At 33.9% G+C, this 14,922-nt stretch overlaps 1 protein-coding gene across 2 annotated transcripts; it reads right to left on the reverse strand.

The window, feature by feature from the left end:
• Nucleotides 1-1,113: 1,113 nt before the first annotated feature.
• LOC100368610 (protein DEK-like) lies at nt 1,114-14,885 on the reverse strand. 2 transcript variants are annotated; one of them, XM_085493340.1, is made up of 12 exons: nt 14,725-14,885; nt 12,746-12,998; nt 12,194-12,343; nt 11,286-11,362; nt 7,127-7,221; nt 6,444-6,583; nt 5,865-6,058; nt 5,423-5,530; nt 4,742-4,916; nt 4,050-4,114; nt 3,191-3,343; nt 1,114-1,355 (listed from the first exon to the last, which is right to left on the reverse strand). In XM_085493340.1, exons 1-12 carry the CDS (start codon nt 14,764-14,766, stop codon nt 1,344-1,346), a joined length of 1,464 nt encoding a protein of 487 aa, XP_085349466.1. In that variant the 5' UTR covers nt 14,767-14,885; the 3' UTR covers nt 1,114-1,343. The 2 variants fall into 2 exon arrangements, with proteins under 2 accessions (XP_085349466.1, XP_085349468.1); XM_085493342.1 differs by having other exon boundaries at nt 14,690-14,775.
• Between the last annotated feature and the right edge of the window lie 37 nt (nt 14,886-14,922).

Here is a 14,922-nt window from a genome sequence, read left to right on the forward strand (position 1 = left end):
CCCAATGAGACATTTTCATCAATATTTCCAAAAAGATGCGAACCAGATGCACCATGATTATATATTGGTTAGTAAGATTTAAAAATTTGAGAAAGATTGAACAAACATCACTTCAGTTATCCTTAGAAGACATGTTAAAGACAACGAGGACAAAAGACATTGCAGCCATTACGACATAACACTTCATTATCATTACAGGTCAGGTAAAAATAAGTCAACTATTTTAAATCAATCTCAAAACAAAACATGCATCAGTCCCACCATGAGTAACTTTGATTGAAATTGGTTAAGCCTTTCTGAGAAACTATTGATAACATCCAAGCGTTGATTTTTTTGTTGTTGACAGAATGCTTTAATGGCTGGTCAAAGTTCTACCGACCGTGAAACAAATTGACGTGCATATGAAATCTATTATGACTTGCCTTGCCACAAGATCGTGCCTGATCAGACCAATCAGAGAGCAGCGCGTTTGTCAACACGTTATTTTGCAATGCATCAAACTCTCTTGTATATATGCTTTGACTAAACTGTAAAATTGGTCAACGGTATTGGATTGACAGAACCTAAACCAAAGTCCCTGCTTCAGCCTACATCTGGTGGGGACTAAAAAGAATTACCGGTACGACTAATTACACAAGATGAAAATCCTCAGGGGCAGAGCTAAATCACAGAACATTCTACTGAGCAGTGTGTTTCTATGGGCTCTGTGTGAAGTCAAAAAAAACAGCACAAACTCATCAACTTTGAACAAAATTAAATATAAATAAATGCACATGGAAGGGTAAATCTACTGTGAAATACTTTATTTTAGCTGGAATTAATTTTCGCTTAAAAAGACTTTTTTGCTGTTTTGTATGGAATTTATTTTCACTGATTTTTGATGAGTTGAATGTAAAATAAAGAAAAACAGGTATGTTCGCGGGATTTTATTTTCACTGAAGCATTCTTTCAGTGAAAATATTTTTGCAATAGTTATGTTGTTTTAGTCTAAACAGAGTTTTTGATCATTGTTTTCACGAGGTGTGGATGCAAAAACGGTGAAAATGCTCGGATGTTCGCTCCCGAGAATGCCTTCAAGATAAACACTGGGAAAACAAGGAAAACACTCCATAATTTATTAAGAAAAAGTTTAATGACAAAAAGTTTAAACTACACTAACAATTACAACTTACAATTAAATGAATTCAATAATGAAATCAAAATACACGATTTTGGGATTTAAAAAAGGTATCTTTAACACTACCATATATCCATGTTTATTTATTATCAAAGACGAATAAATGAAAATCGTCGGGTTAAAATATTGAATCTGTACAAAGTTGTTAAATAGTGCTTGGTGTCAGCTATGATATTATCTGAAAACAAACCAAAGCAAATTATTAAAAATGAGAATGAGATTAATTGGATAGTTTACAGTGTGCGCAAACAAGATTCGTACAGGGAGTTAAACTCTTCATGAATATTGAAATATAGCGAGACTTATTTGCGATATAAAATGATCTAATGCTATGCAAACTTCCCCCTGGCACAATAAAATGAAAAGGTCCACCGAAAGACGGGTATCAATTTTGTTTTGATTATTAGGGATATTGTAAGATTGTTGAGACTACACATAGGGAGTTGTGAATTATATGTCTGAATCTTATTCACGGTTGTTACAGTTGATTGGGTTATTGAAACATTGACAGAGACTTTTACAGGGAAGTCACAAGTTACCCTTACAGATCTAATTTGCTCCCACTGTAATATGTAATTATCAGTAGTAAATACTTTTATTGGAGTAGGGATTATTGACTGAACTGAAGACAGAGCTTCACAAATGAATTATAGCTGACTATGGTATTTGGATCAGTAGAGAATGAAACATGAGTTGGGGAAAGAAAACATGTCTATTGCTCTCAGTGAATTTCTAGTATTGTGGTTTTCACACAAGAAAAAAAGATCACTACAAACTCCATTGAGCTTCATATCTTAACCTTTTGATGGCCATATTTTTTTTCTGGCAAAATTTTTGTGCAACGTTTTATCTGTTTTCTATATTTTTAAAAATAATTTAGGACCAAACGAAAATATTTTTAAGTCAAAATTTATCACAATTTTGAAACAAGCAGCCTGTCAGCTGGGATAGCTCCACTGTTAGCAATGCACATTTCAATTAAAGAACTGAAGATATCATTAGAAAATGAACAATATGTATAGTATCAAAGCAATCAGACTTGCTGTTTTCAACAAGAATTGGAAAATATCACTTTTTACCAAAACTGACAGAAATATTCATTAAAATTAGAAAATTGAAGACATCATCATCAAATGAACAAATCTGAGCAAGATCTACCTGTAGTAGCCATATATATAATAGCAAAGCAATCAGACTTGCGGTTTTTAACAAGAAGTCGAAAATATCCTTTTTTTTACCAAAATTAGAGATTTAAAGATATCATCACAAAATGAACAAATCTGAGAGAGGTCCACATGCAGTACTTATTTATGTAATATTAAAGCAATCCGACTTGCGTTTTTTAAGAAGAAGTCAAAAATACCACTTTTTACCAAAAATATTCACCAAAATTAGAGAATTGAAGATATCATCACAAAATGAATAAATCTGAGAAAGGTACCTATATATGTCATATCAAAGCAATTGGACTTTTGGTTTTTAACAAGAAGTCGAAAATACCACTTTTTACCAAAAATATTCACCAAAATTAGAGAATTGAAGATATTATCACAAAATGAACAAATCTGAGAGAGGTCTACCCAAGGTACATATACACCAAGTATCAAAGCATTGAGACTTGTAGTTTTCAGGAAGAAGTCGAAAACGTAAAACACTGAAACGGACGACACCGACGGACAATCACTCATATGATAAGCTCCGCTCGACAGCGAAGGTAAAAATGAGCAATATGTATAGTATCAAAGCAATCAAGACTTTTCAACAAGAATTCGAAAATATCAGTTTTTACCAAAAATGACAAAATTATTCAACAAAATAAATAATTGAAGATATCATCACGAAATGAACAAATCTGAGAGAGGTTTACCTGAGGTACCTATATGTATAAATATAGGTATAAAAAAAAATGATTATGAAAAAGTTCATGATTTGTTGGTGACAAGAGTTGACTTAGATGCTTTTAAAGGATTAATGTCAAGCTAATAAAGATTACAATAACGTAGAAGTAATTACCTGTTTCACCGTAGTTTTAATAAAATCTTTCCTGTCAGATATATCAAAATCAGGAAACATAGCATATACTTGTTTACGAACAGACGTCATCGTGATTTCCTCAAGATTAGCACCGTCTAAAATTTTTTTAATTACTTCTTTTATTTGTGCATTCTGTGGAAGAAAATAAAACAAGACATAAATAGAAATGAATCACGATTCTTTACATCAATGTTCAGTCAGTATGAAAGTAGATTCTCATCTAAGAAAAATACTAAACATTGAAATATTGATATCCATTAACGCTGCAGGCGAAATCCTCTCTACACTGATCGAAGACATATTGCGAATGGAATACCAGAAGTTTGTTCAAAAGTTGTCTGTCAGCAGTGATTTTGGAACTAAATAATAATAAATAAAACTTAGAAATATGGTGGAAATAAACTGGCCCTAAAATTGCGTAAATCTGCAATTATTATTATATTATTATTATTATTATAATCTGCAATATTATGTGTTAGTTTCTGCTGTTCCAATGATTGAATTATGTACAACATCAATATTTCATTCACTAAACAATATTTCACTAAAATATGTGAATAAAAAAAAAGAAAAAAAAAAAGAGTCTAGTTCCTCGTAATAAACACTAGTGTAAAGAGGCCGCAAAGCACTATTTTAGCTAAAATCTAGTAAGGCACACCGCTTCATGCGATGACAACAGCATAGTATCTGGGATATTATTTGTAGGTTTCCTGTTAGTTTGTATATTTTATATTCTATAGTTGCTTGTAAAAGTGATTGGGGTGGATAGCAAGCAATTCATCTAATATTTATGTTACTTTAATAATGTACAGTTATAACTATGATAGGAATCCCTTACTGTTGGTGGTGATTTGTCTCTCTTCACCAATGGTTCATCATCAGAACTTTCATCATCAGAAATAACTGAAAATTAAATTGACAGAAAAAGATAAGATAAACTGAGGCATGGATAAAGAATAATCAGAACATGACAAAAACCTTGAACATGTGCATGAGAGTGTTTGGAATACCTATATATGAGACTCAGTTAAATTGAATGTTTTGATTGGGTGCCCGGAGAAGCTGAATCCACCAATCAGTACTCCTGTAACAACTCACATCAATCTCAAATTCTGTTGTCTTATATCACACTGTAAACAAATTTGTTTGTCACTAAAGGGATGATTCAGTGAAAATTAAATCCATACAAAACACCCATAAAGTCTTTCTGCGAAAATTAATTCCAGCTAAAATAATTTAAAAGTATTTTACAGTCGCTGACAAAAACACACAACTTTGCATTTGATTTCCCATGGAAACGCACCACAACAAATGACTTTGTGTTTCATTTACCATGAAAACGAATCAGAGCATGCACTGTTGTGTTGGATCAAAGTGTATACAGGTTTATATTGGGAATTCTGCCAAAGTTATAATGGTAAGATGGCGACCGAAATGAACCTTGGCTGTCAAAGAAGGCGACAATCATAACATGCACACACTATGGTCATACATGAGGTAATCCTCCTTAAAATTAACAACACCATATACCTTTAGCTTTCTTGGCTTTTTTTGGGGTTTCCTTTTTCTTCTCTTGTTTTGGAGACTTCTCTTTCTTAGCTTTCTTAGTTTCTTTTTTTACCTTTTGTGCAATTTCTTTCCGCTTTGGCGTACCCTGTGTCTTTTTAGGAGACTTTTCTTTTTTCTGGTTCTTTTTCTTTGGTCCCTGTTAAAATACAGATTAGTTCAACAAGGTTATAACTTGGAATTTAGCTGTTCAACAGTCCTCAATGTTCAATTGCATTTTGATTTCTCAATGACAAATGAGGTCACTTTTTCAAACGATAAAGTTGATTGGTGGCATCATGTTTTTCACTCCTGTATTCGTGCATGACAAAAACACAAAGTCTTGAGTTTAATCTGTCTGTCTGCTTTTTCTAAGGTAGCAACCGCTAACTCAATGAAATTTTGCATTATTACAGACACGCACTAACATAGTGATTACACATTGTCAGATTTCAAATTTGTCTTGATGGATTTTGAGCCATGTATGTTTAATATATCAGAATATATTTGCAGCTGCACTTTATGTATGGTTTTTATGAAATATTTACAGAATTATCAATTATTAACAAATCAAATTCTATTCCAATTTTACATGGCAGATTTTGTTTATTAGCAAAAATATAGACAGTGATTATGTATGTTAACAGTATTACACATCATACTAACTTCAGAATCCTCCGTCACGTTATCATCATCATCGCCATCATCATCAGATACAACTTCCTTCGATTTTGGTGACTTTGCTGACATTTTTCGCTTTTTTTTCTTGGGTTCCTTTCACAAAATTAAAAAGGGCAGATAAAATCACGATTAGAACAGCCTTGATAGAAAACGGTGTATCAATTATAAGAGCAACAGAGAAAAAAAACTAGAGATTTGGTGAATTTTGGTCTTGACGATCACTATTGTGAGCCAAGACAAATTACAGATCACAGTATAGCTACAAAATTGTATAAAAATCATGCTTTTAACTTGTTACTAGGGGTTTGATCAAGGTTGCTATGGCTACCTGATACTCATCAATGTTATTGAGATGCATTGTTTGGGAAGATGCAAACCATCAAAATAGTACAACTTAAGAAAACACATTGTTTCTATGGAAACTCACCTCGGTTTCATCCTCTTTCTCCTCACTTTCCATCGTATCTGCATCATCTTCCTCCTCCTCTTCATCTGAATCATCACTGTCATCACTAATGGTATCATCTGCCTCTGATGACTTTTTAGTTTTCTTTTCTTTTTTCTCCTTTTTAGGTTTCCCCTTCCCACTTGCTGTTCGTTTTCGCTTTTTTGTTTTTTTTCCTGGAGATTAGAGAAGAAAAAATTATCATTTTTCATGCTACAACTTTCTTGGCAAAAAGTTTTTTTCCAGGGTAGTTTTGGTCCAAGTGTAAATAAATTTCATACTGACTTTCAGGTTTGAGTACAGACACACACTTTCAGTAACCAGGTTTTTTTTTAAAATTAACTTTAAGCTGTATTATTTACTAATTTGTTTATACTTTGTATCCGCAAATTAATGTACAGAGCTAAAATGAACTCACATGAGAAGAATTGTTGGGATGTTTAAGCTATGCACGAGTAGACATATAATGAATGACTCAATGTTAAATCATTTGGTACACAGGAATATGTTTTTGGTAATTTTTCTGGTGTCAATGCATGTAAAAAAAATGAAATCACTTACTTTTGGGTTTTGGGGGAGGTTTTCCTGATGGCTGTGGTTCCATTAAATAATCTAAAATTCGATGTATCAGGTCTTCTTTAGTTCCACTTTTCTCTAGATCCAACCATCCACAGAATTCCTTCAGTCCTGTTAGTGTGTGTCTGGAACCAATCAATGTAATCACTATGTTAGTGTGTGTCTGGAACCAATCTAAAGTTTAACCAATTTAAAGGAAAATTGTCAAACCTAAATACATAAGTCTGAACACATACTCAAATCACGAAGTCTACACTTCTGCTCTACAGATCTTTTCAAAAATCCCTTGGAGATTCATAAATAGTATCGGGGTTCTGAAAATTTTATTCATTGAGTTATTGCAGTCTGAATTTCACTTTTTTGTTGAGTTGGCTCTTGCGGAACTATATTCAAGATAGAAACTAATTAAAACCTCATTTGCATACGGGCTGCCAGCTGGCTGTATAGGCAATGGAAAATATTGTCCATATGATATGTAAAATTAGCAAAGAAAATGTGCTGCAACATTTTGCATCAATAATTTTACGCGATTTAGAGTTTCCAAAGTACATGTTAATCTAATGCGAGTAGTTCTGGAGTGTGTGGTGTACAATAATATTTTAGTTGCAAGTGGAAGAATAGCCATAGGATATCTCTGTTACAGGTGGGAATGGCCTCTATCAACTTACTTGACAAGCTGATTTTCTTTCTTCTCATACCCTGGTGAATCACTGGAAAATGAAAACCCAGAAAACTGACGAATGTTCCTTTTGATTTTGAAAGCCTGAAATAAAACAGAATTCAATAAAGTCAAAAACAGGACCTCCAGTAAGATAAAAAGTAAAGGGTACAATAAAATCCTGGTTTAATAATTAATAAACAAGTCATTGTCAGTGATAAGTCCTTGTCCAGTTTTTAGTGTCACTGTAAGATTTATAAATTGATTGTAAAGCAACCAGAGTAACTTCAATTACTGAATTACAAGCTGCACAAATTCCTCTGAAAGCAATTACAAACAACTGATTTACAAAAATGCTAAACAGTGACATCCCTTCACCATTAACTTAACAGGTAAAGCAAATATAGCCAAGAAATCATGCAACTAGACCCACTGTTTTAACTTCAGAGGCATTGTTTGTGCCCTCCCACTCGCTTTCACTTTTCGCTTTTTTTTGCTTGCTTTTGCAACCACTTGTTCAATTCCACTGAACAATTTCCACATTTTTTTTGACAGCGCAAACTCGGAAGTATCCGTACACTTACTAGCTCACTCATCTGACAGCTTACCCGCATTCACAGTCTATTAACTATTGTTTCATGTACATGCATGTTATTTTTGTTTTTTATGATGTTAAAAGAATAAATACAATCAGAGGTGAATGAATCAGTAATCTAGAGAACGAATTATTGAATGAATTGAAAAATTATGGTCGATCACACACTGCCCATACAGAATAACTATGTGTAGTAATATGAGGTTATTACGATGATACTGCAAAGCATACACAAGGAAAATACAGAGGGAGTATCAACCGACACGCAACGAAGGTCAATGAGACTGCTTACTGACTTGTACATCTTTAACTCCCAAGAATACATCATGGGAATGCCGAAATGCAAAATGCTTAGAACAGAGTTAGTGAACTGTGGGATCAGCCATGTTTGTTTTTATTATTAGAGGATGCTACGAGCATAATAAATCATTCCATATTTTGAATTCAGTCGTTAGTAGGAACCACCAAGTGAAACACGTTTTCCCCTCAGATGACAAACCAAATTTTGCCGACCACGACTTTCCTTTCCCAGATTATCTGATAACCCCAGCCGGTTACATGATATTGAAAAGTTCAGCATAACCGGAAATAATAAAAGATGATTCATGTCGTGATCACTAATCCTACTCAAGAAGTGGACCACTAAAAGTGATAAGCCGAGCAGAGTTGTTCCACCCATGTGTGGCATCATTGCCCACATAACAGACTTGACAAACATCATCAAATAACGCGACGAGCCAATCGTTGTTGGAGTTCGACGGCGGTAGCGACTTCAATGTAAATTTTATCACAAATATTTTTTAACTATACAAGACTGCCTGATTTTAACAGCCTACTGCCCTGGCTACAGCACGTACAACATGACTGCAAGGGGGTGGTCATTATTTTCCAAGAAGTTATCCGGGGTAATTTTACCAGCATTTTGCAAAGTGAGAACCAGTTTACGTATAAACAGAGAAATGCTCACGGATAGGAAGAGCAAAGACAGAAAGAGATACAGGTGATTATATTTTCGTCGTTTTATTTATGTTATTATAACAGTTTATACACGATCTGACTACAAATTTGACAATGACAAATTCTAGTATTTTTTAATAGATGAATATGTTTATTTCAGCTTTTCAACAATGCAATGAAAATATTGTCCAATTATTATGGTCGAATATAAACGGTACCCACACAGTAATACCAAGCTTCGAGCCAAGTGACAGTGATAACCAACGTGTATATGGCGACTACAAACGAATTCATGACCTCACACAGAACTAAACCAACCAGAAAACATAATGAAAGAAAACATGGATGCCCATTTACAGAAGCCGATAGGAACGATAATATTTACTAAGTGTGAAAACTCTAAATGTGACCATGTATCCTGTTAAAGTCAAGGGAGCAATGTCATTTTTAAAAGAAACAGGATTACCCTCTCTGTCACCGGCAAATACTGAAGACTGAAGAAGTTTCTTAGTTTTATACAAGCCCTGGACCTCCTCCTGCCGCTTCCAGTTTCAAACAGTCATATGCCGAAATTCATCAAACTCGGCATTTGCAATAAATGCCCATCGTATGTATTTACATCTGTTGCTGACACGCGAAGATGAAGCATTTTGGATTCAGATCGAATTGCAAATATTTAGCGTACTCATATTCCACGGGTCATATTTAAATACATTTTTTTTTTACTAGGGTTGGGTCGAGAATGTTTGTAATTACTTTGCTCCATGTTCTGCGTGTTGTATTTAAATATATTTTTTTTACTAGAGGTTTGGTCAAGAATTTATAAAATTTCGATTAAAATTGCAAATATTTAGGAATTTATCATGTTCCGCAGATCTTTTTTTTAACCGGTGACCGGGTTGAATATTCACTTTTAAGTAATTATTCGTAAATATTGTGTTGTGTTGAATGATTATAAAAAGTAATTAATGGACAGCAATAAATATAGTTTAACTAGTTTATTTTTCACATACAAGCATGCATTCAGCAAAAAAACCAACATACAAATTATTACTACCATTTATCCAATTATACATGTATTACAATACAAATTACATTACAATTTAATTTTTCTGCATTTGCTATTTACTGCCTCTTTCAGTTTACTCTCTTCTAATTTGGTCAGAAGCTGACCTGGGTATTGTAATTTTGCTTGCTGTATAAAAGCCCTCATAACGTTTGTTGGCTAACGTCTAACGCCGACTTTGATTGTCTGCAGTAAAGATTTGTTGGCTTGCATCAGAGCATTTAGGCATTTCCAATTTGTCTCAACTACAACCAACACAAAGCAGCACCCCCCACTTGGCCCAGAGCTTGGTGCGGATTTATAATGATGGGTAATTCTAAAAGTTTGTCGCCCTTTTTTCCCAGCATGCATCACTCAACCTAAGTCAGTCGCATAAATAAATAAATTTATTAAGGACTTCTTTGTACACTATGAAAGTACTGAGAATACAGGTTCTAAAATGTGTTTTAATAATTCTTGCAAAAAAAAAATATGAAAACATCCTGTGTACGCATTCCCAACCAATGTTAATGGCATACACATAATAAGTATTATAATGAATTATCAAATTTATTATCTTGTACATTACATGCATGTATTGGTGATACTTGTGGGGGGGGGGCATGCCATGTGCATGCCAGCTTACTGTACAACACTATAAAAACTTTGAATATTATTAAATATCTTCAAATTTAATTGTAATGCAATTGTGATGAATTTTATTTAATAATATGTGAGACTGGTAACCATAAAGGTTTGTATATTGGGACTGCTTTTATATGCAGTATCCAGACGCTGCACCATCCACAGTAATGCCATAGGAATGACTTTGTCCAAGTGACTAAAATATCTTTGACACTTCTCTGGAGTCATACTTTGCCAGTAAAATAAAACATATTGTTTTCCATATCCAGACACAAGCAAAGTTGACCTGAGAGCTGTTTTGAACTACAGCATTCTTATGCAAACTGAGTAAGGGTCATAGTTTTAAAGTTGCGTTCACAAATAAAGTGTCAAATCAATTTTAGGGGCGTTTGGAATAAATTTTGTCAAATTCACTAGAAAGACACACACAAAGCACAAATACTCAATATATATTGATTGATTGACCAGTTATTATAGCTGCTTGAACTACACACACATGAACGTAAAATCATAAGTTCAGCTCACAGATCAACTTGTGAAGCAAATGGTAAAATGTGTCAAGTGATTTGGAGGCTTTTTATTTTCTCCAGAGTAACAATACGTGTTGTATCTTAAATCTTCATTAAAATCTGAATTTATTACTACTATAAAACGTATGAATGTTTTAAAAGCCAGTCAGCAAAAAAATTGGGTCAGAAAGCAGTGAGTGTGCGGAAATTAAATGATAAGCAGTCAAAAAAAAGGGATGAAAGCGAGAGGTTTGGCGCAATGAGTACTGTATATTATTCCTACGATGCCAAGACAATTTTATCTATTATCGTCTTTGCAATCTCAAGTTCAAGTCTAGTAGACCATGAATTGTCATTCAGTAAAAATCAATCATAGAACAGGTCATTTCAGGTGTTATATCGAAAAACAGATACTCACAGAACCTTGTTTATTAAAAAGTAATCGATGGAGAGGCTTCAAACCATCTGAATTGACTTTCTTCAATTGGAACTCAACTGTGAACATAAAAACTTTCCATTAGATGGTTTTAAATCGTTTCAACAACCTTTATTGTAGCAAAACAACTTCAATAAACACTCAAAAGCAATCGCTGTACATATAGAGTACTATTGTGTTTTTTGTCCCTACAGAGGGCCCAATGAAAATTACTTTATTGTATATTGGCCTACTTTCTTTGAATAAAGTGTTAAATAAATAAATAAATAAAAAATAGCAATGTTGATACATGTAATAGCATTTACATAAACATTACCATTCAAAGAATGACTGAATAATAGTAATAGTGTCCATAATTTTTTTTAGATACTGAAGTGCTTAAAATGAACAAATATACAAGATAATTTGTCCATCTCAAAGATGGCACCATTCCTTTTAAACAACTACATTATTGGTTACACACGTGTGATCACAAACCAAATAATATGAGGTTATTACGAGGATACCTTAAAGTATGCACAAAGACAGTACAGCGGAAGTATCGACCAACTTGCAGCGGAGGTCGATGCGATGGCGTATTGTCTGAGTGCATACTTTGAGTTATCCTCATAATAACCTTATTATTATACATCTTTTCCTTCCAAGGATACATCATGGGAATGCCGTAATCCAGAAAGTTTGGAACAGAATCAGCGAACTTCTTTGTGTGGAGTCCAGTCAAACCCTGGTGGCAGCTATGTTTGTTTTTATAATTAGAGAACACTAACATGCGTAATCATTCCATATTTGGAATTCACATTTCCTAATATGGTAGGATAAAAATATCGCAAAATTACGGCACACTGTAACTTATGCTGTTACGGTGACAGATGTATAATAATAACAATTACCTCGTTCTATTTCTCCTAATTTAGTTCCTCTTCCTGCAGGGATTTCATTTTTATCTTCTGGTTGTGGTTTAGCTTCAGGCATGGATAACCGTTCAACTTTCTTTCGTTCTCGAGTACCCTTCATTTCAACCGGTTTATCCAGTAAGCCAACTACAGATGGGGAAAAAAAAGTTTGAAAAATAAAAACATGCATAAAAAGTTCAAAGCTTGGCAAAAGTTCACAGTTGCATAATTTTAAATAATTCTAAAGATGAAATTTTATCATAACTTTTGATGGAAAACAAAGCTATCTTGTTTTCCGAATGTCCATCTTGAGCATAAATTACAAGTTGCGTTAATTTTTCGGCAGATTTGAGTCCTGTCTATTTGACAGCTGTTAATTTGTACATTTGAGAAAACTTCAGTGAATTAGTTGATCTGTTAGAGTAACTTGATTGCTATAAATTTGTCTCCCAAAAGTTATTTTAAAACCACATCATACTTTAGTGTACATATACTAGTATTGGGCCAACCAGTGGGGACAATATGGCTGTAAGTCTATAAATAACCTACGTCGGGCTTCCATCACTTCTTCCTGGCTGTCATCATCTTCATCCTTCCCCTCTTCCTCTTTTTCACTTTCTTTCGTTTCTTCCTTTTTCTTCATTGGTGATTTGGCCATTTTTCTTGGACTTTCCTCCTCAGCTTCATCTTTCCCATTTTCTTTTTTTCTTTTCAACGGTGATTTTGCCACTTTCTTTGGACTTGATTTTACACTTTTTTTTTCTATTTCTTTTTCTGGCTCTTCTTTTTCTTCGGTTGTAGGCTAAATAAAGGAAAATATCTTTAATATGACAACAAAGACGTCACTCCACTAAACTACTGCCTAGAATCTATGCAGTATTTCACTCACTGTACCTCATTCCACTAAAGCCTTAAATATTTGCAGTATTTAAAATTATTAAAAATTAAAGAATTAATACAAATTTATGCAAATTAGGTAATCAATATTGGTTGTTTTCAACCCTGAACCAATCACTTCTGTGGATTACTCGAGGGCATCTATGCAACAGGTAATGCGATTATTAGTACTAAAGACATCGGTGGAAAAGCAAAGTTTGATTATTATGCAAATTAAGTAATTAATATGGACAAATTTCAACTCAAAACTAATAAGCATTATCCCAGAACATCCATGTACTAGGTTTCATTGAAATTTGAACAAATGGTTCTTCAGATATTAGTGGAACAGACATATATACATACATACATACATACATACATACATACATAAATACACACACTATCAGGATAACAGCAAAGGCCAACATAGCGACAGAGGTAATATAAATGTTGTGGCATTGAAATTATTTCACAAGAGACTTGTTCCGGCAATAAACTTCCTTGGAATTTACAAAATTCACTGGAAGCTACAACTAATTGCAGGTGTGGCTAAACAAATTTCATCATTTACACATTGTCCTTATTTGATCTGTTTCACATGCTATACTATGTCATATGATTGAATCAGTTCTATTTTGAGTAAGATATCGTATACATGAGCAGTACTGATAGGGTTCGGACACTTCAGTTCCCAGCTGTACAAGGAAATCGCACAATACACTCTTACATAATTGGATAAATAAGACTAATAAATTGAGTGAATAGCTAGTTTGGCGATGTATTGTGCGTTTTTATTCGAAAACCTGCCATATTCGCTGGGTGTAGAGTGATCCACTGTACAGAAGTTGCATACCCTACATTTATTTTCTATAGTATACTGGGGTTATATAACCCTAAATATATAACCCTAAACTCCTGTTGCAAATACCTGTTGACCAAATGACTAAACACAATGACTTAAGTTCATCAATAAATCACCAGGAACACATTTTTATAATCAGCTGTTTATTTACTTCATAATCAGCTGTTTATTTACTACATTACTGATCAAACAGGAATACTATTGAAGTGTTTACACACAAGAAACATGTGTTTTAAGCAAGGGCAATAAAATGAAAACACACTCCAACTGGAATGGATAGTTCTTTTCGGCCATCATGTAAATCAGATTTCTATTATCAAATATAACTGTACATTAAGTTAATTAGTATGCGAATTAGTATGCGGATAGTCCTAACTGTAACTACAGTCCGTTGGTGGGGACCATGTACGTACCGTAGTATGCGCAAAGCCCTTCGTGACACACTGCGACATAGAACATGAAAGATAATCACGACAGACTAAGTGATGACCCATCAGTTTTTCGAGTAGAAAACCTGATACAGATTTAAGTTTTATGTAAAAATCAGTCCAGAGTAGAACACACCTCACAATAATGTGACTTATCTCATTGTACGTATTTTGTGCCACACTCGATTAGTCAATCAGAGCAATATAAAAGTTGTCAACAAAGCAGATCAAAATATAACATAGCTATACACCTCGGCCTGGTACTACTAGTCGATTATTTTCTGTAAATAACACGAACGTCTGAAAATGTGAACGCAAACTCACTTCCGCTTAAATAACTTCCCGTTTGATTTTCTCACCTCAGTTTTTGGCTCTGTTTCGTTCTTTTCGCTGTCAGACATTATTGCCAATTTTTTTGAAATACTACGACAATGGCGGACCCCAAATGATGGCGGGAACACTGCAGGCTCAGTTTCCAATCACTATTCGTGTTATTAAAGTACAAAGTGTACGAGTGAGGTAGGCGCATTTCTATTGGCCATTCTTTGATAGTGCGC

This window comes from Saccoglossus kowalevskii, chromosome 18 (assembly GCF_978046115.1).
Source record: "Saccoglossus kowalevskii chromosome 18, keSacKowa6.1, whole genome shotgun sequence".
Classification (NCBI taxonomy): domain Eukaryota; kingdom Metazoa; phylum Hemichordata; class Enteropneusta; family Harrimaniidae; genus Saccoglossus; species Saccoglossus kowalevskii.

Bases quoted from the DNA above. Each gene is read 5' to 3' on its own strand.
- LOC100368610 (XM_085493340.1), bottom strand. From the start codon at position 14,766: ATGTCTGACAGCGAAAAGAACGAAACAGAGCCAAAAACTGAG. The intron at 4,917-5,422 runs GTTAGTATGATG...GTATTTTAACAG, and splicing joins ACGTGACGGAGGATTCTGAA to GGACCAAAGAAAAAGAACCA. The intron at 4,115-4,741 runs GTATATGGTGTT...TTTAATTTTCAG, and splicing joins AAAAGCCAAGAAAGCTAAAG to TTATTTCTGATGATGAAAGT.